The 24,457-nt window shown below is 36.1% G+C and overlaps 1 protein-coding gene across 9 annotated transcripts in view; it reads left to right on the forward strand.

Moving 5' to 3' along the window:
* Nucleotides 1-24,457, forward strand: part of DMD (dystrophin) — a 2,532,480-nt gene that overhangs the window by 397,389 nt on the left and 2,110,634 nt on the right. For 2 of the 9 annotated variants that reach the window (XM_043457703.1, XM_043457700.1), the window contains exon 1: nucleotides 8,520-8,787. The exons of the other annotated variants lie outside the window; for them this stretch is intronic. In XM_043457703.1, the coding sequence (XP_043313638.1) occupies nucleotides 8,757-8,787 (31 nt within the window). In that variant the 5' untranslated portion in view covers nucleotides 8,520-8,756. Of the gene's footprint in view, nucleotides 1-8,519; nucleotides 8,788-24,457 lie in introns of those variants that run through there. 9 annotated transcript variants of the gene reach the window in all.

Raw genomic sequence — 24,457 nt, forward strand, 5'->3', positions numbered from 1 at the left:
GTGTTGCTGAACAATAGCTTGAAAAAAATAATAACTTAAAAATAGCCTAATTTGGCAAAAGACAAAACCCTACAGATGCAAGAAGCTGAGAGACCCAGAGATCTATGCCTACACCCATCACAGTCAAACTTCTGAAAACTAATGATAAAGTGGGGGCAGGGGGGGCAACACCTTGAAAGCAGTGAAAGAGAAAGGACGCTTTATCTATAGGCAAAAAGAAATGAAATGACAGAATTTCTTATGAGAAGCCATAGAATCCAAAAGAAAATGACATGACATCTTTCATGCGATTAAAGAAAACTGTCAGTGTCCAGAAAATAGAAGAGGCACATTTTATGAGGCAAGAAAAAATCTGATTCCAAAACCAGACAAACATGGTACAATAAGAAAAAAAGAAGACTACAGACCAATGTCCTTCATGGATATAGAGACAAAAATTCTTAACAAAATTTGGTATATCATAATAGCTAGCTTAAAAAGAATGAAAACATTATTTTATCAATTGACACAGAGAAAGAAAAGTTAGATAAAATTCCACACCCATTCATGATTAAAAAAATAAAACCTTAGAAAACAAGAAATAGAGGATTTTAGCTTGATACAGCACATCTACAAAAATTCTATAGCCAACATCATAATAATGGTGGAAGATTTTAAAGCCTTTTCTCTTAGCAGGATCAAGGCAAAGATACTTGCTTTCATTCCTGCTACTTTTGTAGTAGTGGAAATTCTAGCCAGCACAAAAATGCTAAAAAGTATATAAAAAAGCTTAAAAAACCAGGATGGAAAAGTTAAAATTGTCCCTATTTGCAGATGTTATGATAGGCTATGTAAAGCATCCTAGGGATTCCACAAAATTACTCATAGAAATAGTTAGTCCAGCAAGGTCTCAAGATACAAGATCAACATACAAAGTCAATTATATTTCTATATACAAGAAGAGAAATACTATAAATCAAAATTTAAAATACAACATCTTAAAATAACTCCAAAAAGGGGGGATACTTATGAACATAACAAACATATACAGGATCTATATGCTGTAAACTAAAAAAAAAAACAAAAAAAAAAACTAAAGACCTAAATGGTATAAACACTGTATTCATGGACTAAGGACTATAATAGAGTAAATATGTCATTTTACCTGCAGTTATTCTATAGTTCTAATGCAATTCCTATCAAAATACGAGCAAGCTATTGTGTACATATGAACAAGCACCAAATTGTCTGAATCATTTCTGCCTTCTTTTTTGCTGGCCTCAGTACCGATAAACTTCCCATAACCAACACATTTCTCCATTGGCTTTATTTAAAGATAGATTTTTTAAAAAATCACCTATGAATATACGCCATTATAGAATGTATAACATTTCAACCAACATAGATCATTGTGGAGAAGGGAAATAGCCCAGAAATGTTTTTCTCCCCAAGTCAATAAATTTGTGAGCTTTGCATAAAAATCTTAGTTATCATACCTGTTTATTCCCAGCTTGTTTATCCTTTGAAGCTCTATTAGTCATAGTGCTTAAAATTATCTTAGATAATTACATAAGTGGGGGAAATGATTCAGATCCCTAAAAATTAACATAAAATACTGCCATTAAAGTTTTCAAATTCTTGAGAATTCACTCCTTGTTACTTTTAAGTTTACCCTAATCAGCTCTTTCTAAATAATAGTCCACCCATTTTATGATAGAGGGATTACTGGTTAGTATTCAAATGTAAGCAAGAACCAGTCTTCATTTTACAACATGTATCTTAAAACTGTAGGCTAAGAACCTGCTGTATAACACATGGAACTCTTCTCAACACTATGTAATGTCCTTAATGGGAAAATAATATTAAAATAAATGGATATATGTATATGTATAACTGATTCACTTTGCCATACATCTGAAACTAACACGACACTGTAAACCAACTATTCTCCAATAAAATTTTTAAAAATAAAAAGGAATTAAAAATTAAACTGTAGACTATAGAAAGTAATTTAAAAACATGCTAATGTAAGCCTTCAATGTAATCAAAGTATGCTTTGCACTTTTTAATTTAATTGGAATATAGTTGATTTACAATGCTTTGTTAATTTCTGCTGTACACCAAAATGACTCAGTTATACATATACATGTATGTATATATGTCTACACATCTTTTAAAAACTATTTTCTCCCATTATAGTTTATCATAGAATACTGAGTCTAGTTCTCTGTACTATGTTGTTTACTCATCCCATATATAAAAGCTTACACGTGCTAACCCCAACCCAGGTCATTCCTCCTCCAACCCCCTACCCCTTGGCAACCACCAGGCTGTTCTCTATGTCTGTGATTCTCTTTCTCTTTCCTAGACAGGTTCTTTTGTGTCATATTTTAGAGTTCACATTTAAGGAATATCATATCGTATTTGTATTTCTGACTTACTAGTATGATAATCTCTAGTTGTATCCTTGTTGCTGCACAGGGCATTATTTCATTCTTTTTTATGACTGAGTAGTAGTCCATTGTCTATATGTACCACATCTTCTTTACCCATTCATCTTCAGTGGACATTTAGGTTGCTTCTATGTCTTGACTATTGTGAATAGAGCTGCTATGAACATAGAGGTGTATGTATCTTTTTGAATTACAGTTTTGTCTTGATATACGTCCAGAAGTGGGTGTTCTGTGCTTTTGATAAAGTAAAGTTCTGTATTTTAATGTGTTTTTTTTTTTCAGAATGGTACTTTGGTATCCTGTGTTTTTTTCTCTTTCTTTGTGCAATCACATGAATAACAGATAGTGATATTATTTAGACATATGAAAGAAATAATATAATCATAATACAAAGCACTATTAGAAAGCACAGTATGACACAATAAATTAATGATGACCTAAATATTGGAAGTATATACTGTGTCAATGGATTATAAGACTCAACATGATAAAAAGGAAATTTGTCCAAATTGATCTATTTAATGTAACCCTTGTCAAAATTAAGGAAGATATTTTATTGTTAGATCCATAGAGCTATTTGTCTAAAATCTTTATGTTAAGACACAGGACCTAGAATGTGTAAAATGATTTTTAAAAAGAATGACATAGTGGGATAAATAACTCTGCCTAATGCTTAATCATATAGCTACCGTAATTAAGGCAGTATGGTACTGGAAGAGATATAGACACATAAATCAATAGGACAGAGGCTCAATCCCAGAAGTAGATCTGCACACATGTGGCCAGGTGGTTTTTGAGAAAGGTACAAAAATTATTCAGGGCAAAGGTGGTTTTTCCATAAATGGCATTGAGGTAACTGGAAATCTGTAAGCAAAAAAAAAAAAAAAAGAAGAAAACAAACTTTATACTGTATACAAAAATGAACTTAAATTTAATTCTAAGGGAATTTCCTTGGCAGTCTAGTGGTTAGGACTCTGAACTTCCACTGCCTGTGAGCCCAGTTTCAATCCCTTGTTGGGGAACTAAACTCCTGTAAGCAGTGCAGAGTGGCTAAAAATCAATCAATCAGTAAAATTAAAAAAATAAAATCCATTTAAATATAAGTATAGAATTATAGTACAAAAAGAATAATTAAGAGAAAATCTTCACGACTTAAAACTTGAAGAATTCTTGAGCAAGATGCACCATGCAAGAAAAAATTCAATAAATAAATAAATTTTTTAAAAAATTTGAAACTTTTGCTTTGGAATTACCTTATTAAAAAATGAAAAGATGAGCTACATACTGGGAGAATATATATGTAAAACACATATCTAACAAAGGACTCATGTCTAGAGTATATAAAGATTACTGAAAATTCAGCAGTTACAACCAAAGTATCCAGTTGGAAAATGAGCAAAAGATGTGGACAGACATTTCACTGAACAATATATTCAGATGGAAAATAAGAACAAGAAAAAAAAATGTTCAGTGTCAGTAACCGTTCAGACAATTAAAATTAAGACTGCCATGATATGTCTCTACTTGCTTAAGACAAAAATGTATATATAATATTTGTGTGTGTCTGTGTCACACACATATATGTATATATGACAATACCAAGAAAAATATGGAGAAACTGGATCACTCACATTGCTGGCAGATATATAAAATGGCACAAACCCTCAAGAGAACATTTTGGTAGTTTCTTTTAAAAAGTAAATATATATTTACCATATGACCCAGCAACTTTACTCCTGGGTATTAATCCAGATAAATAAATATATATATATAGTTGATTGTTTGGCAGGGTTTTTTTTGTAGTAACCAAAAACTGGAAATAACCAAGATGGTCTACAGTGAATGAATGCCTGAACAGACTATAATATATCCATGAAATGGAATAGTACTCAGTAATAAAAGTAAATGGGTTTTTGGTGCAGATAACAACTTGAAGGGATCCCTAGGACACTATGCTAGTGAAAAATGCTAATCTCAGATGGTCACATACTGAATGATTGCTTTTATCTAACATTCTTGAAATGACAAAATTATATTGATGGAGAACAAATTAGCAGGTACCAGGCTACTGGAGGATGGTGTTTGGTGTGACTATAAAGGAAGGAAGATTTCTGTGCTGATAGAATGACTCTGTATTGTGATTGAGCTGTGGTTACACAAATCTCCACACATAATAAAATAACAGAAATATATACAGTATATCAATGTCAATTTCCTGGTTTTGATATTGTGTTATAGTTATCTTAAATACAGTTGTTGGGGGGAAATGAGTGAAGAGTTTTGGGAACCTCTCTATACTTTCTTTGAAACTTTCTGTGAATCTATCATTCAGTTCAGTTCAGTTCAGTCACTCAGTCGTGTCCGACTCTTTGCAACCCCATGAATCGCAGCATGCCAGGCCTCCCTGTCCATCACCAACTCTTGGAGTTTACTCAGACTCATGTCCATCGAGTCGGTGATGGCATCCAGCCATCTCATCCTCTGTCGTCCCCTTCTCCTCCTGCACCCAATCCCTCCCAGCATCAGGGTCTTTTCCAATGAGTCAACTCTTCGCATGAGGTGGCCAAAGTATTGGAATTTCTGCTTTAGCATCAGTCCTTCAGATGAACACCCAGGACTGATCTCCTTTAGGATGGACTGGTTGGATCTCCTTGCAGTCCAAGGGACTCTCAAGAGTCTTCTCCAAAACCACAGTTCAAAGGCATCAATTTTTCGGCACTCAGCTTTCTTTATAGTTGAACTCTCACATCCATACATGACCACTGGAAAAACCATAGCCTTGACCAGACGGACCTTTGTTGGCAAAGTAATGTCACTGCTTTTTAATATGCTATCTAGGTTGGTCATAACTTTCCTTCCAAGGAGTAAGCGTCTTTTAATTTCATGGCTGCAATCACCATCTGCAGTGATTTTGGAGCCCCAAAAAATAAAATCTGACACTGTTTCTACTGTCTCCCCATCTATTTCCCATGAGGTGATGGGACCAGATGCCATGATCTTAGTTTTCTGAATGTTGAGCTTTAAGCCAACATTTTCACTCTCCTCTTTCACCTTCATCAAGAGGCTTTTCAGTTCCTCTTCACTCTCTGCCATCAGGGTGGTGTCATCTGCACATCTGAGGTTATTGCTATTTCTCCCGGCAATCTTAATTCCAGCTTGTGCTTCTTCCAGCCCAGCCTTTCTCACAATGTACTCTGCATATAAGTTAAACAAGCAGGGTGACAATATACAGCCTTGATGTACTCCTTTTCCTATTTGGAAACTGTTGTTCCATGTCCAGCTCTACCTGTTGCTTCCTGACCTGCATACAGGTTTCTCAAGAAGCAGGTCAGGTGGTCTGGTATTCCCATCTCTTTCAGAATTTTCCACAGTTGATTGTGATCCACACAGTCAAAGGCTTTGGCATAGTCAATAAAGCAGAAATAGATGTTTTTCTGGAACTCTCTTGCTTTTTCGATGATCCAGCAGACATTGACAATTTGATCTCTGGTTCCTCTGCCTTTTCTAAAACCAGCTTGAACATCTGGAAGTTCACAGTTCACATATTGCTGAAGCCTGCCTTGGAGAATATTGAGCATTACTTTACTAGCGTGTGAGATGAGCGCAATTGTGTGGTAGTTTGAGCATTCTTTGGGTTTGCCTTTCTTAGGGATTGGAATGAAAAACTGACCTTTTCCAGTCCTGTGGCCACTGCTGAGTTTTCCAAATTTGCTGTCATATTGAGTGCAGCACTTTCACAGCATCATCCTTCAGGATTTGAAATAGCTCAACTGGAATCCCATCATCTCCACTAGCTTTGTTTGTAGTGATGCTTTCTAAGGCCCACTTGACTTTACATTCCAGGATATCTGGCTCTAGGTGAGTGATCACACCATTGTGATTATCTGAGTCAGGAAGTTCTTTTTTGTACAGTTCTTCAGTGTATTCTTGCCACCTCTTCTTAATATCTTCTGCTTCTGCTAGGTCCATACCATTTCTGTCCTTTATTGGGCCCAGTTTTTCATGAAATGTTCCCTTGCTATCTCTAATTTTCTTGAAGAGATCTCTAGTCTTTCCCATTCTGTTGTTTTCCTCTATTTCTTTGCATTGATTGCTGAGGAAGGCTTTCTTATCTCTCCTGGCTATTCTTTTATAAAACCTTAAGAGAAGTATGAGTATTCTACATTAATGTAAAATTTATTACAGGTGCCCAACAAATCCTGATAATTGACTAAAACTGAAAGACAAGATGTATCTAAGGGCATTCAGATCTATTAGTGTTTGGTACTTTGGATGTTGCTTTAGATATTAACCAAGACAAGTTTTGGGTATATTTGGAGCAAGAGTTGTTTTGGAAACATACATTTCAGGGTTTTTCAAAACTGACCACGAATTAGCTCACCTGTCAAACAGAGTACTGTGTCCTACTCCCAGAGTTTTTTTCATTTTCAGGTTTCATGTGTACTCTCATTTCTAAAATGTTCCTGCGTGATGTTAATGCTGTTGCTTCATGGACTACACTTTACAAATCCCTGATAAGCTGTACACGTACCTTGGCTGAAATGTGGGTTTATATCTACAGGGAACTCATGATACAAGGTGTAAAGGAACTGATATTCTGAGCAATATTGCATGCCATTGCATAGGACAGGGAATGTAACATGCAGATGTGGATCCATGTCACTCCTAAAACATTTCTCTTAGCACATTTCATAAAATTGTTTGCTGTATACATATTTAGACAACTACACTAAAGAGATGAGGTGACCTATAGAGAAAATTTTAAATCTACTTTGGATGATAGTAATTTAAGTACGGTTACCCCCAAATTAAAATCAGGGCTTGTGTTTTATTTCATACAGATTTTATTGAGGAGATTGGTAATATTCTAATATTCAAAAATATAAAATGTATAACTCACTATTAAAGTAAACATCATAGTCTGACTCCCATATGTCAGGTTTTTTTTTCCTATTTTTATCTACAATTTATTTCTGTGCCAAGCAATTGAATGCTTGACATAGAAAAATGAGTCTGTCACTTTAACAAATGGTACTATAAAAACACTCAAATAATTTTAGCAGAGATTATAGTAATTGCAGAAGAAATATCTTTCTCAAATGCATTACCAGTATTTCCTATAAATATTGGGCTCACCTATTGCATTAAAAATAAAAATAAGAAAGGAGATAAAGAAGCCTTCTCTTGGCAAAGAATAGTTTAGAAACATTTTGAACGGTTTGTTAGAGTTGTGTTCATTTAATACAGAAAACTTCTTCTGAGAATCATTACAGAGTTGATCATTAACTCGGTGTCTAAGAGGATGGTGTTTTAAATAAATCTAAGCAAGAAAATTGAAGGAAGAGTAATTTGTTAGTGAAAAAAAAAGTTTTATCATCTGCTACAACAAAAATTGAGCATTTTAGGGGGATTTCTTCACTTCATTCTTAAAGGCTCTTTATTTTAGCAGAAGCCTTTCCCATGAGAGCTATATATATTCTGCCTTCAGAGCTCAGCTGCTTCATTCCACTGTTTCTTCTCTTATTCAGACTGTTGGCATCATCAATATATGACTTTTGATTGGATCCCCAGGGTAGAAATGAAGTTTGATAGACAGTGGATATATAACAAATGCATAGATGATTCTGGGCATTTCTTTTTGTTCAGTGGAGTGAAAGTTTTAGTGCTAGTGAGAATGGTAAAAAAAAAAAAAAGAAAGAAAGAAAGAAGGAAAAAGAAAAGGCATTTAAAAGGCTAATCTGGATCAGAATTTTCTGCTCTGATATTCTGGAAAGGTGCATAGAAATTTCAGAACGTCTTGTTACAGTTGTGTACTGAAGGGTTTTTATGTTAAGAAGGCTTTGAGAGCAAATACTATATCCTCTGGGCTATTCTGGTTTAGATATTAATGAGAACACATTTGAACACTATTTGAATTCACAGGGCTTGCCATGCTGGAAGCACAACCTTATATGTAGTGGCCATGGGCAATCCTATTATGGGAAACCAACTTGAGAGAAAAGGCGGGTCACTTGCTTCTGCGCAGGTCCTGGAATTCAAAATATCCAGGGGCCTCTACAGAATCCTGGCATCAGTTACTATGTTGACTCACTCAGTGTTGGGATCACTCACTTTCCCCTTACAGGACTCAGATCTTGGAGGCAATTAGCTTCAGAGACTACGAATAGGGGGAAAAAAAAAAAAAAAAACTGAAGTCTTATTTTTTAAAGGCTGCTGAAGTTGATTGGTTTCTCATCATTCCTAAACCTACTGAAGCAATAAAGTTGAAAGAAAATTTACCAAGATTTTTATCGCTGCCTTGATATATACTTTTCTTTTTTCCAAATGCTTTGGTGGGAAGAAGTAGAGGACTGTTGTAAGTACAAAGTAACTAAAAATATTTTTTACCATGGCATAACTTTTAGTTTGTGGCAAGCTCACTGATTAGGCAGATTGATTTAAACTTATTATAGTGGATAGTGATTAAGCATAAATATTATATATATGTATATATTACACATATATATGTGCAGGTGTTCATGTTTCTCACTGGGAAAACTTTTCAATATAAATGAGTTAGCATTTAAGCTTTTTCTTTTGCAAAAATAACATCTTTCTTATTTAAGAAACTACTACAGTAATAGAATATGCATAACTGGCTTGGAGTATTTGTAACAAACAATTTAAATTGCTGTTAAATAGTTTGTGTATATGAGTTACTATCATGATTATTTGATGTTTTTGTATTTAGTAATAGTTACATGTGGAGTACTGAACTGACATATATTCTCAATGAACTAATTGCTCTATGGGAATGACATGTGGATGCCTCAAGGTTAGAAAAGTTTTATGTGGCTTATTATGGGGGGAAGATAGAGAATAAAATGATTTGTTGTGGATAAATGGAGATTGAGAAGTATTGATAAATATTTAATTTAAAAGTTCCCTTCTCATACTACATTCAGTACTTTTAATGTTCTTTTCTGTAGCATATCATTAAAAATTATTTCAAATGATGGTATGATCTCTGCAATCAACCAGGTACAAAAGTACCATATTAAGAAAAGAACAGAAAAACATGAGGGGCTTTTAATCATAATTTGCATTCAAGTCACAATTTTGTTTCATGTCTATGATGACCTAACTTTTCAGTAAAACTTTTTAGCTTGACTTTTTAATATAAACTCCAACTTTTTTGTTTAAGAAAGTAAAAATGATTAATAAAAAATGTAAAAACTGACCATGTGACAACAGTAAAAATAATATATACAAATAATATATGAGGGGTACAGTGTGTCCCAAAGAGGTGGATGAAGATTATCTTTTTTTTTCACCTGCGTTTCACTTGTGGATTATAGTCATTCTGAAATAGATATGAGGGTCTATAATTAAGAATGAAAGAACTGAAATCTCTCTAAATAAGTAACTATTCAAAACTTCTGGGAAAAGAGTCACAAGAGAGGTTTCACCTCTGAGAACAAATTGTGGAAAGAAATCAACATTGTGCATTTATTGATTTACAAAAGATGCTACTGGATTTTGTAGTAAAACATTTTTATATAATTTCCTTTATAAATTTCTTTGACAGATGTAAAAATTGATTTCTGATAGAAAAGCCATTCAGTTTACAAATATTACAAAAATACAAAGCCATATGTTTGTTCTTTGTAATACATACATATTCATCACTTGATCAATTGATACAGCTACAAAATTAAAACCATAAACCAGTATATAGAGCAATTTAGGGAGAGTAGCAGAATTTTAATTTTGACATGGAGCAAGATAAACAAACCATCTACTTTGTCATAGATTCAAATGACTTTTTAAATTCTTAATCAGAATTTGAAGAAAGCTAACCTTTTTGGACAAGCCTGGTAGGACTTTATTATAGTACATTTTGAAGTTATCAGGTACTACTTAGGCTAAATGGCAATGAATTTCTTAAGAGAAAATGAAGATATTCACGAAGTTACATTATACATTAACTTTTATTAACTGGCAACATGCTAGTCTTTGAATGTATTGACATTTGAATCCAGTTTTTTAAATTGCATTGGTTTGAAAAACTTGAGTACACTTGGTTGGGTTTTAACCAAAATAGTTACCAATTAATAGAGAATAACACTGTATTAACACAAGTGTTGCTTACTTTTAGAATTACTTAAATACTGTTTTGCAAAGAATCATTCAAATAATTGATTGCAAATTATATATTTCTTTAGAATTTTTTAAATGATGCAAATTTTCTTAAAGTCTAGTAATATCATCTTTTAGAATTTCATTTGCAGAGTCTTTTAAGGGCATCTTAACTATGAAAAAGAGATTGCTGATCTAAATAGATAATATACTTCTTAATAAGAAGCCCTCTGTGTCTCTTATGTGGCATAGCAGTATCAAAAATACAGTAGAAAATATCATTATAATTGTTACTCTAAACTTAAAGACCACAAAATGTTCTGTGCAAATTTGTTATTTAAGGAAGAGAGGTGTTGGTTGACACTACTCCAGCTAGAGAGTACTGAAATATAAATTCATAATTTGGACAGAGATATTAATACAGCTTCCTCTTTAGTCCTAAAGTATTCATTTGAAATCTTTGTAGGCCAAGTTATTTGCTACATGTGAAACAAATTGTAAAGTTCTTAACCACTTGGATGGTTTAATAAAAGAGATTAAAATCTTTGTTCTCTGGAAAAGTCAAGATTTCTTAATTCTATTTTATTATCTTTCATCATGGTTTTATCACAAAAATAAAACAAAGTGATTTCCCAAACTTTCCTTACCCTTCCACTTTCTGCTGTAATATTTCCCTAACTTATTAAAAATGATTTATCATATTTTTCATTAAACCATTCTTTCTTGCATTACAAATGCAAGAAACATGATATTTTGGTGTGACTCTGTATTTTTATATAAAACACACATACACATCTAAATCACAGAGTACTGAGTTACCTAAGAGAGACCTTGAAAATTAATTGGAAATTAACTTTTCTATAAAGTTAATTTTCTTTTTTTAAACTCATTTTTTTTGTATTGTTAATTTACAATGCTCTGTTATGTTCAGTTATACAGCAAAGCGATTGAGTTATATGTATATATTCCAAATTTTTTGTTTATATGTTTTATTTTCTATTTAAATCTGCATCATTTGAATAGATACTGACAAGAGTAATGACAAAACATCACAAACCATGAAGGAAGAAGCAGACATAGGTTTTATGGGGCCTGAGGTTGAACAGTTGAAGGAAGGGGACTCTTTTTGGAAAACTAATACAAAATTATGAGTATAAAATCAGGTGGGACTTGGGAGGAGCCAATATAAGTGAAGCACTTGCAGACTTAAGCTTTGAACATTTCATGGGAAATCATCTCTGTATGAAGAGATTTGTTGCGGTTGAATCTCTTTTACTCCATTTTAAAAGAAAATTGATGCTAGTTATATTTCTTTAAAGTATATATTATTTCTCAAAGACAAGCTTTTACTTAATGCAGATTAGAGAGTTAAAGGAGTTTATAATCGTAGGAATTTGACATTTCTGCCTTTCATTCTGAAAAGATACATTGATTAAAGTGATGTCAAACTCAGTTAATGGAGGCGGTGCAGTTATTTCAGATATACAGAGTATGTAATTTGAAGGCAAGCCAAATCACAGTGAGAAGGAATAATGATGACCTTGGTTTATTTTTATACAGCACATTCAGGGTGTGATTGGATTCAGAGGGAGGCCACAGTTTTCTTTCTCACAAAGTCCTGCCATAGTCCTATGAGATTTGTGTTCTGTTATCAAGGTAGTTGGTTCATATAGGGACATTTTGTTGGGAAAGTTATAGGCTGCAGTATGGAATATGAGAAGACTTATTTTTTTTTAATTGAATGCAGCCAAGTACCATAGCATAATTTCATGAAACTCTTTTCTTTGGCAGTATGGTCCATGGAGCAGACCGATCTTCAAAACTCAAACAAGCAAAAAAAATAAACATCTTGTGGTCTTCATCTTTTTCCTCATTTAAAAACATCCATTTATTAAAAGTCATTGGAATTTCATGCTATACAATATTGACAGAGGAATACTCATAATGTATTTGGAGTTCTGAAGTTTAATTTTAATACAGATATGAAAAATAGGTTGGCAGTGCTCTCTCTGTGTGTGTGTGTATGTGTGTGTGTGTGTGATCAGTTGCTAAATCTTGATTGACTACTTTGAGACCCCCTGGATTGTAGCACACCAGGCTCCTCTGTCCATGGAATTTTCCAGGCAAGAATACTAGAGTGTATTGACTTTCCCTTCTCCAGGGGACCTTCCCAACCCAGGGATCGAACCCACATCGCATCTTCTGCATTGACAAGTGGATTCTTTACCACTGAGCCACCTGGGAAGCCCAGGCAGTGCTATAGTGTAGCTTATTATTTTGCCAATTTGGAATGGATTTGTCTACTTCTGTCACATGTAGAATTGTCCTAACATCTTTATATTTGTAAAATGTCAAGCTTCCTCTAATTAATATTATAAGTGAAAACGTCTTTCAGAGATTCTGATAGCCTCTCTTGAAAGGGAGAATAGCCCTGCTTTTTGTGAGTCACTCATATGCAAATGATAGTTTAAAGAGTAGCAGCTAAGATGATTTGGTTTGCTTTTTTCCAAAACTTAGGGTATTAAAAGCTTATTTTCCCGTGTATCCAATATTACAGCATATTAGAATTTTGCTAGTGCCTTTTTAAACCAGATGGCTCCTCCAGAAATTCTGAAATGCTTTAACTCCAAGAGACATGCCCTTTTGCTTTCCCCACTCAAGATTACTGCTCTGCCCTGAATATGGCCACAAAACCAAAAGCCGTGGCTCTAGTGGTTTAAGAGAATCTTAAATGTCTCAGCCACAATTCTGACAAGCAGCAGGCAAATGAGGGTGAAGAAAGGGAATGACCCTGCTCATTCATGCTTAGAAGAGTCCTAGTCTTGTGACCACACGGAATCCCCCACATGCCCATTAACAAAGGCCAAGGTCAATGCCCTTGCTCCCAGAGCTGGAGTCTTCCATTCGGGCTACCATTTTAAGGAAAAAATTTTCATCCAGCTCTGTGCTCAGTCCTTATGTTCTGATATTCATTCACAAGACCTCAGAATTTCAGTAGGTGAAAGAAGACATAGAGCAATTTTCTGGGGCCCTACAGTCCCGAGAGGTGACTTTGCATAGTCTGTAATGATTCTAAGCCCAGAGAAAGCAAGTGTTTTTAGCAATCTGGATTGAGTTTGGAAATCAGTTTCTTCCCAGTCTCCTTATTATCTTTTACCTTCTGCTTCAGTGCCTTACTTTGGGTTTGTCATTATTCACCCCATTCTTCACCAAAGGAAGGTGGGGAGAATTAACAATTATCCTTTAATTGGAAAGGAACTGTCATTTTGATGCTATGCTGGTAAAATGTTGATGCTGCTGTTGTTTGGGGTGTGGATAAATGAATCTTCCAGAACTGGTAATTCAGTATTTTGATTCTACATAACTTTAAGCCACTGGTTTTCCATAAATTTTAAATGTTAGGAAAATGGTTTCCTGTATATTAATTTTTAAAGCTGAAATGTGTCTAAGGCTACTTTAACATATTTAGAATCTGAGGAAGAACATTGCCTCTATTTTTATTTTATTATTTATTTTTAAGAGAAAACTGGGTTGCTTTAATTAATAGAAGGAATATTAAAGTGCATGGTATGGAAGCCAGTGCTTATCCATGTGATAAAGTCAGAATGTAGGTAGCTGAATGAGTTTTAAACAGTTAACAGAATTTTAAAGAAACTTTGAAAAATGCTTACATTGTCACACTCTTAGTTTACACTTAATAAATATTTAATAAATATATTTAGTAAATTCAACCCATTCACAGGCATTACAGCAATGAGGGATTTATATATGCCAAACTAATATACAGGTTTTTGTCAGTTTATCTTCAGCTTTTAGCTGTTCTTTATCTCTAACCTTATGAAATAATTGGTGTTTTTAAAAGACCAGTATTCATTGAGCACAATTAACATTATTATGTCTCAGTATGCCCAATTATGGGCAAATAAAGGGGTTAACCTTTCAAGGTTTTCACCCTCTTCTTGGCTTTTGCTTTGTTTTGTTTTAAATTGCTCTCCCTCCTCCCACTCTGCTTTTCGCTAAGACTGTCATGGAATCAGGACTATAAAAGGGCATAAACATCGGTGGCTTTTTGCTCATTCTTGGCACCCATCTTTATTTGCACACAACTTGTCTGCTCCTTTATCAGATTACAGCAGCAATAGTACCTTAGCTGGAGCTAAGTGCCGACTTAAAGGGCACAGGAGTCAGCACACTCTTACAAGTGCAGATATTAGCCTTGGAAACTGTGTGAGGTCAAACTAAAGACACAAGAAAGGAAAAAAAAAAATCAGAGTCAGAACTGCTCAAGTATTTTCATCAAAGGCAAGCTGAGTAATTCCTTTATATATAGATGCTCACGGCGGCAATATTAGAAATAGATTGCTGACTAAGCAGGCAAAATGTTTCCAAAATAGTTGAGGGACAGATAAAATTATGTATGAAAGTGGTGAACCTCAGTGGCTCTGATATATTGGAAAATAACTAGGAAGGAAAAGGGGAAACTAGATTCTAAAGAGTGTAACCAGATACAAGCAATGTTGGCATGTAGGTGGTTAACTGAAGGAGCTTACTGGAAGCTCAGACAGCTGGGGAATCCTGATTTAGTAGAGCCTGAAGGGCAGGTCAGGAGCCATGGGAACAGCTGCTGAAGAGCTAGAGAATTCCTCTGGATTAGGTGTACATACCCCGTCTCTAATGGGCTATGTCAGAGAGCACCAAGTGTTATCACAGAGTTTACTTCGCTCAAGCCTATGGACTTTGCAGTGTTTTCCTTTAAATGTCTAGAAATAGAGTGGCTCTCTAAATAAATCCAGAAATAAAAGTATCAGAGGAAGTGGCTCCTTAAACTTTGTATTGCGTGGGTTTCCGTGACCATTGTTTAAAGAAGGAACCATTTGTTATTCATGCATTTAGTCAGGTAACTAGGACGTGTTGAGCACCTACTTGTGCCAGATACTGTGCCATGATCTGGAGATAATGTTCTAAATAAGTGCGCTCACTGGGATTAGAATTTAGGAGAGGAAATATATATATATAATGTTCATGCACTATTTAAATTGCATTTGGGATAAGGACTACAAAATAATGTATGCCTTGTTAGAAAAATGTATACTAGTGAGACCTAGACTTGTATTAGAAATTGGGGGAAGGATTCCTAAGAAATCAGCATTCAAAGTATGACAATGCAGAATGGAGTTGGCTCATAGTTGTCTGAGGTAAAAAGAGGGAAATGTTACTTTCAGAGGGATCAACATATGTGAAGGTGTAACATGCTATGAAGAAAGAACTAAATGAAGGTCAGCTTTCCTAGACTTTCTTAAGTGGGGCAGTTTAAACAAGCATGCAGTTGATACAGTGGCCTGGGGTCCAATCATTCAGTGCCTCAGAGCTCATGGCAATGATTTTAGTTTTCTGTATAGTAAAATCAATGGTTAGCTTTTAAAGGTTTCTGTCAAGGAGGTGAAATGACTATGCTTGTGTGTTTTTTGCTTTTTTTTTTTTTAAGAATAGTATTCTGTTTTGTGAAGAAGAGATTAGAAGGTGTTAAAAGTAGATGAGGAGCTATCAGTCTGAAGCTCTCAATCTGGTAGTTTCTCCAGGGATAAAAGAAGATGATGTTGATTAGAATGGTAACATTGGAGTTGAAAGAAGTGGATTGATTTAAGATTTACCTAGGAGATGGAGTCAATAGGAATTAGTATTGAGTTGGATGTGGTGCTTTCTATGGCATGTAGAATTGGGTGGATAATAGTACCATTTAGAAGGGGAAGACTTGAAGGGAGCTAGAATAATGGGAAGAATTGGGGGTGTGGAATAAGTTTTTAATGGAGAGCATGGGTGCAGGGAACCTGGGAATGTGAAGCCTACTTCTTTATTGGGGACTTAATGGCTCTTGTTGTTCAGTCACTAAGTCATGTCTAGCTCTTTGCAACCCCATGGACTGCAGCATGCCAGGCTTCCCTGTCCTTCACTATCTCCCAGAATTTGCTCAAACTCATGTCCATTGAGTTGGTGATGCCATCCAACAATCGCATCCTCTGTCGCCCCCTTCTCTTCCTGCCCATAATCTTTCCCAGCATCCAGGTCTTTTCCAATGAGTTGACTCTTCACATCGGTAGCCAAAGTATTAGAGCTTCAGCTTCAGCATCAGTCCTTCCAATGGATATTCAGGGTTGATTTCCATTTGGATTGACTAGCTTGATCTCTTTGCTGTCAAAGGGACTCCCAAGAGTCTTCTCCAGAATCATAGTTCGAAAGCATCAATTCTTTGGTACTCAGCCTTCTTTATATTCCACCTCTCATATCTGTACATGATTACTGAAAGAACTATAGTTTTGACTATATGGGCCTTTGTCAGCAAAGTGATGTCTCTGCCTTTTAATATGCTGTCTAGATTTGTCATAGCTTTCCTTCCAAGGAGCAAGTGTCTTTTAATTTTATGGCTGTACTCACTGTTCGCAGTGATTTTGGTGCCCCAAAAAATAAAATCCGACACTGTTTCCACTTTTTCCCCATCTATTTGCAATGAAGTGATGGGACCAGATGCCATGATCTTTGTTTTTTAATGTTGAGTTTTAAGTCAGCTTTTTTGCTCTCCTCTTTCACCCTCATCAAGAGGCTCTTTAATTCCTGTTCACTTTCTGCCGTTAGAGTGGTATTATCTGCCTATCTGAGGTTGTTGATATTTCTCCTGGCAATCTTGGTTCCAGCTTGTGTTTCATCCAGCCTGGCATGTCCCGTGATGTACTCTGCATATAAGTTAAATAAGCAGGGTGACAAAATACAGCCTTGACATACTTCTTTCCCAGTTTGGAACCAGTCTGTTGTTCCATATCTGGTTCTAACTGTTGCTACTTGACCTGCATAGACATTTCTTAGGAGGCAGGTAAGGTGATCTGGTATTCCCATCTCTTTAGGAATTTTCTACAGTTTGTTGTTATCTACACTGTCAAAGGCTTTAGCATAGTCAATGAAGCAGATGTTTTTCTGGACCTCCCTTGCTTTTTCTGTGATCTTCCATATCTTGACAATTTGATCTCTGGTTCCTCTGTCTTTTCCACATCCAGTTTGTACATCTGGAAGTTCTCAGTTCACACACTGCAGAAGTCTAGCTTGAAGGATTTTGAGCATTACCCTGCTAGCATGTGAAATGAGCACATTTGTGTGGTGGTTTGAACGTTCTTTGAAATTGTTCTTCTTTGGGATTAGAATGAAAGCTGATCATTCTAGTCCTGTGAACACTGCTAAGTTTCCCAAATTTGCTGACGTACTGAGTACAGCACTTCAACAGCATCATCTTCTATGGATTGAAATAGCTCAGCTGGAATTCCATCACCTCCACTAACTTTGTTCATATGAAGCTTCCTCAGTTCAGTTCAGTTCAGTCGCTCATATGTGTCCGACTCTTTGTGACCCCATGAATCGCAGCACACCAGGCCTCCCTGTCCATCACCAACTCCCAGAGTCTACCCAAACCTATGCCCATCGAGTCGGTGATGCGATCCAGCCATCTCATCCTCTGTCGTCCCCTTCTCCTCCTGCACCCAATCCCTCCCAGCATCAGGGTCTTTTCCAATGAGTCAACTCTTCGCATGAGGTGGCCAAAGTACTGGATTTCAGCTTCAGCATCAGTCCTTCCAATGAACACCCAGGACTGATCTCCTTCAGGATGGACTGATTGGATCTCCTTGCAGTCCAAGGGACTCAAGAGTCTTCTCCAACACCACGGTTCAAAAGCATCAATTCTTTGGTGCTCAGCTTTCTTCACAGTCCAACTCTCACATTCATACATGACCACTGGAAAAACCATAGCCTTGACCAGACGGACCTTTGCTGGCAAAGTAATGTCTCTGCTTTTCAATATGCTATCTAGGTTGCTCATAACTTTCCTTCCAAGGAGTAAGCATCTTTCAATTTTATGGCTGCAGTCACCATCTGCAGTGATATTTGAGCCCAAAAAAAATAAAGTCTGACACTGTTTCCACTGTCTCCCCATCTATTTCCCATGAGGTGATGGGACCAGATGCCATGAACTTAGTTTTCTGAATGTTAAGCTTTAAGCCAACTTTTTCACTCTCCACTTTCACTTTCATCAAGAGGCTTTTTAGTTCCTCTTTACTTTCTGCCATAAGGGTGGTATCATCTGCATATCTGAGGTTATTGCTATTTCTCCTGGCAATCTTGATTCCAGCTTGTGCTTCTTCCAGCCCAGCCTTTCTCACGATGTACTCTGCATATAAGTTAAACAAGCAGGGTGACAATATACAGCCTTGAGGTACTCCTTTTCCTATTTGGAACCAGTCTGTTGTTCCATGTCCAGCTCTACCTATTGCTTCCTGACCTGCATACAGGTTTCTCAAGAAGCAGGTCAGGTGGTCTGATATTCCTATCTCTTTTAGAATTTTCCACAGTTGATTGTGATCCACACAGTCGAAGGCTTTGGCATAGTCAATAAAGCAGAAATAGATGTTTTTCTGGAACTCTTGCTTTTTCAATGATCCAGTGGATATTGGCAATTTGATCTCTGGTTCCTCTGCCTTTTCTAAAACCAGCTTGAACATCTGGAAGTTCACGGTTCACGTATTGCTGAAGCCTGGCTTGGAGAATTTTTGAGCATTACTTTACTGGTGTGTGAGATGAGTGCAATTGTGTGGTAGTTTGAGCATTCTTTGGCATTGCCTTTCTTAGGGATTGGAATGAAAATGGACCTTTTCCAGTCCTGTGGCCACTGCTGAGTTTTCCAAATTTGCTGGCATATTGAGTGCAGCACTTTCTAAAGCTTCCTAAGGCCCACTTAACTTCACACTCCAGGATGTCTGTCTCTAGGTGAGTGACCACAGCAACATAGCTATCCAGGTCTTTAAGGACTTTTTTGTATAGTTCTTTGGTGTATTCTTGCCACCTCTTCTTAATATCTTGTGCTTCTATTAGGTCTTTGCCGTTTTCTGTCCTTTATTGTACCCATCCTTGCATGAAACATTCCCTTGGTATCTCCAATTTCCTGAAGAGTTGTCTAGTCTTTCTCATTCTACTGTTTTCCTCTATTTCTTTGCTTTGCTCATTAGGAAGGCTTTCTTATCTCTCATTGCTATTCTCTAAAACTCTGTATTCAGCTGGGTATATCTTTCCCTTTCTCCTTTGCCTTTTGCTTCTCTTCTTTTCTCAACTATTTGTAAGGTCTTAGACAACCACTTTACCGTCTTGCATTTCTTTATCTTTGGGATGGTTTTGGTCACCACCTCCTATACCATTTTACTAACCTCTGTCTATAGTCTTCAGGCCCTCTGTCTACCAGATCTCATCTCTTGAATCTATTCATCACCTCTGCTGTATAATCATTAGGAATTTGGTTTAATGTCCCTAATGAGCGTAGATTAGACTGGCTACAAAGGTCATATCGAGCGAGAAGAGGAGGAAGTCAGGAATTCAGAAAGGGAGACAAAAACACTTCAGAAAATCATCTAAGAGGTATATTTAGAATGAATGTTGAAATCCTAAGGAAAATAATATGTCTGTAAGGAGGAGCGTGCCTTTCCTTCTCCAATTTAATGACTTTGTGAATGTGAAACTCACTCACAGCACCAGGTGTCTTGGTTTCCACAGTCTCTACCATCTAGTTACCCCTAATTTCCTTTCCCGTATTTCTATGAGATATCACCAAAATGTTGCCTTAGTAGAAAAGCTTCAATAAATATTTAAATTGTATAATGTCTTCAGCTTTTTCATGTACTCTGTGCTTCCTAAAAATACCTTCTTCGGAAACCCCATTTCAACTGACTACTGTATAATGAAATGAGCCTTCAGTGTAAAACATTTATCATAGTCTGAATTTCAATTGCTCAGTCAGAGTTGTTAAGCAACATGAAAAATCATCCTTTAGAGAATACAGAATTGGATTGATATGACAAGGAAGGTTTGCACCTTAATGTTATTTTAGTTAATATAGATGTTTATTGGAAAAGTGTCTAAGATTTCTTGAGAACCATTAGTAAAATTGATTATCCTTAAATCTGGAAAAATGGTAAAAATACCTAGAAAACATTGACAATTCAGTTTAAATAAGACTGGAATTGTACTGAAGAGCTAGAAGGTACTTGAGTAATTGAAAGTTAGTCATGGATGAGTGTAATGTACTTACCAGTTAGCTTGGGGGGAAGTAGGACTAGATAGAATGATATGATATGATATTGAGCAACTCCACTTGCTTTACTTTATTTTACTTGCTTATAAATATACATAGTTGAACACCTGCAATATTCTTTCTCCCTTTTATGAAATTACAGCTCAAAGTCAGAGAAAAATAGGCAAACACCTATATACACACTCACACATATACTCATAAATACCACTACTGTAATATGTCAAGAGAGTTATAAACCATGGTGCAAATCAGCCATAAATGATTACTCATAGATTATGTGATTATGAAAGTTTCATTGAAGAATCCACATTTATAAGTAGGCCTTAGAGTTTGGGCATATGGAAATGTGAATTAGAGAATGAGCAGAAGGAACAGTGATTCATAGACAAGAATTAATGAGGCATTGATATATCCTACCTAAACAGTTGGGCTATCCTGGTGGTTCAGATGGTAAAGAATCCTCCTTCAGTGTGAGAGACCTGGGTTCCATCCATGGGTTGGGAAGATCCCCTGGAGGAGAACGTGGTGACCCACTCCATTATTATTGCCTGGAGAATCCTCATGGACAGATAAGCCTGGAGGGCTACAGTCCATAGGGTCGCAAAGACACAATTGAGCAGCTAAGCACACACACAATTATTGACAGTTCCTTGTAGGTACATAACAGTATTTGTGGTCCACCTAGTCTTCAAAAATAATATATAACTTTCATACCAAGCATTTCTCTGGGTATATTATATGCATCTCAGCTAATGCTCATTACAATTCTGGGAGAGAGGAGATATAGACATTTGTATTTAACAGATATAGATACTGAGGGACAGGAAGCTGAAGGAATTTGCATACAGTAGCTCAGTTTGTACGTACTGGAGTCAGGATTTGAATGGTAGTAGAGTGACCCAAGGATTCAGGTTCTTAATCAGTCAGCTGTCAAAACCTCTCAGATTTTGATGGAGAGTGTCTGCCAGAGCTCTAGAAGGAGAGTGTCTGCCAGAGCTCTAGAAGGGATAGAACAAATCAGAAAATGGAAAAGAATCAGGTATCTTCTAACAAAAACTAAATGTTTTATTAAGAATGTTCCTATAAAAAAAACTCATAAAATTTATGTTCACTTAAAAACTACAGAACCGGGCATATTGTAGTTTCTTAGATTAAAAAAACTGAGATGTCCTGGGACTTCCTTGGTGATCCAGTGGTTAAGACTTTGTGTTCTAATGCAGGGGGTACAGGTTTGATCCCTAATCAGGAAACTACATGCCTTGAGGTGTGGCCCAAATTTAAAAAAAAAAAATCAATTGGCTAAAAGGAAAAAAAAATGGAGAAGGAAATGGCAACCGACTCCAGTATTCTTGCCTGGGAAATCCCATGGACAGAGGAGCCTGGTGGGCTAGTCAGTCTAGGGGATCTCAAACAGTCAGACCTGACTTAGTGACTAAACAACAACATGGATTTTTCAGTTTCTGTTATGTGAGTACTATAAGTAAGAAGCTAAATAATTAAAAGCCTTATTTGTGATTTAAAAAATAAAAGAAAAAAAACTGAGATGTCCTGAAAAACCTCATATCTATCCTCTAGACCTTCTCAGGGGCTATCTATGATGATAATCCATAAGAGATCACTTGTTTTAGTGTTTTATTCCTTTCTCAGCCTTTTGACTGTGTGAACTCGGAAGATCATAGAATAGAACTAATGTAACCCTTGATCTGTTGTAATCATCTACAGCAGGTTCCTCAGAAGGATCTCATTAGATGTCTTCCTGATTTTATTTCACTTGTACATAGGCTACTGTGCTAGATGAAGAAAAAAACAAGGACTGGGCCCACAGAAATAAGATTTAGTGGAGGACAGAGAAGCCATGTGTCCATGGGGTTGCAGAGAGTTGGACACGACTTAGTAACTGAACAACAACAAACTGTGAACAGAAATAATGTGGCTTTACTGATATATATAAAGTCAGTATGTATAAATAATAATATTTATATTATTAAATATAACTGTTTCTATTAAAACAAAACTGAAATAATCTCTTCCATCTGGAAAAATATAAAGAAAACTACAACACAGTTGGGGAAAAAATGGGGAAATGATTTGTTATATCCATATTTCATTTCCCAATTAGACAGTTATAGTTTGTTATTTCATTCGTTAAGAAGCTACCAGTCATTTCATTTTAATGTGAAACACTATAATAGCAATTTGATTTTGATAATTTTTAAGAAAACATTATTATAAATGGAATTATCATACTATCCTGATAGTATGATACAGATATAAAAATAAAATAAGGTAATATATTTCTACTTTTTATATCCATTAGTTGAACTAGATATTGAGATTTTTTTCCCCTAAAAATGTGGTGCTTTCATTTTTTTTTTCTATTCAAACTTCACCTGACTTAGTTCAAGTGAAGTAAAGAATGCCATGTCACTAAAACCAATTCAGAAAAAAGTTTCTGCTTCTTTCTTGAACTTGAAACAATGGTCAGTATTGAGCATTTTCTCCCTTCTTAAAAAATGTCTTCCCTTGAGATCTGTGCATTGCACTCTCCTAGGCTTTTCCCATTTCTTTGGATGTTTCTGTTTAGTCTGCTTCGTGTTCTCGTTCTCTCTACTCAGCCTTTAAATACTAATTCTTCAGAAGTCAGTCCTAGTAGGGTTGTCTTCTGATTCTATAATCCCTTCCATAGTCATTGTACCCACGTGCATGTGTGTGGTTTTATTAACACTTATTTGCAGATAACTGGCTACATTATATCTCTAGCTCACATTTCTGCAATGAAGTCCAGAACTGTAATTTCAATTGCCTGGTTGGCATCTCCATTTGTATGTGACAAAGCCATCTGCACTCCAAGTGGAACTTCCCATCTACCCCACAAAACCTGAGCTTTTCTTGTTGTTCCCTTTATCAGTGAATGGTGCTACCTAACCATTCAGTTTCACAAACTAGAAACCTATTTCATCCTTGAAACTTTTGTCTCTCTCACCCTCTTATTTCTAAACCACTGCCAATCACTGTGGTTTTATCTCCTGAATGCTTTTGATCCACTTCTCTTTATTTTCTCTCCCATACTAGGGTTCTGATTGTATAATCAAGCTGCTCCCTCTCACTCAAAATACCGAAGCACTTTCCTTTCTGGTTTCTTTGCTTCACCTCTTCCCCATTCACTCTAATCTCTAAAATCCATCCAGTCAGCTAAGTATGATAATACCAGCACCTGCTTTATCAACATCCACTTCATTGTAGCTTCTGTTGACTATATGGAAAACAAAAGAAAATAAAACAAGATCTAGATACTGGTTTCAGCTCCTGTAATGCTTCCCCCACCTTACCACCTTTCTGGTTTTCTTTCTGTTCCTTGAATAGGCCTTGCTTCCTTTCTGCACAGGGCTTTTGTACTTACTATTCTTTCTTTTTTCTCTCTCTCTCACCTAGATAATATCAATTTCCCTTATCAGCCACTCCCTCTGAGTAGAAGTCAAAACTCCCAGAGTAGATAAAGTTTCTCTACCATGTCACATGCCTCTGTAACACATAGCCGTGTTATAATTCCCTGGATGTATGGACTTCCCTGGTGGCTCAGATGGTAAAGTGGCTGCCTACAATGCGGGAGACCTGGGTTCAGTCCCTGGGTTGGGAAGATCTCCTGGAGAAGGAAATGGCAACCCACTCCAGTATTCTTGCCTGGAAAATCCCATGGATGGAGAAGCCTGGTAGGCCACAGTCCATGGAGTTGACACGTGACTAATGCTTATCAATCAGATTTTGTTGTAAGTTCCACAAACCCATG

Source organism: Cervus canadensis, chromosome X, assembly GCF_019320065.1.
Source record: "Cervus canadensis isolate Bull #8, Minnesota chromosome X, ASM1932006v1, whole genome shotgun sequence".
NCBI lineage: Eukaryota > Metazoa > Chordata > Mammalia > Artiodactyla > Cervidae > Cervus > Cervus canadensis.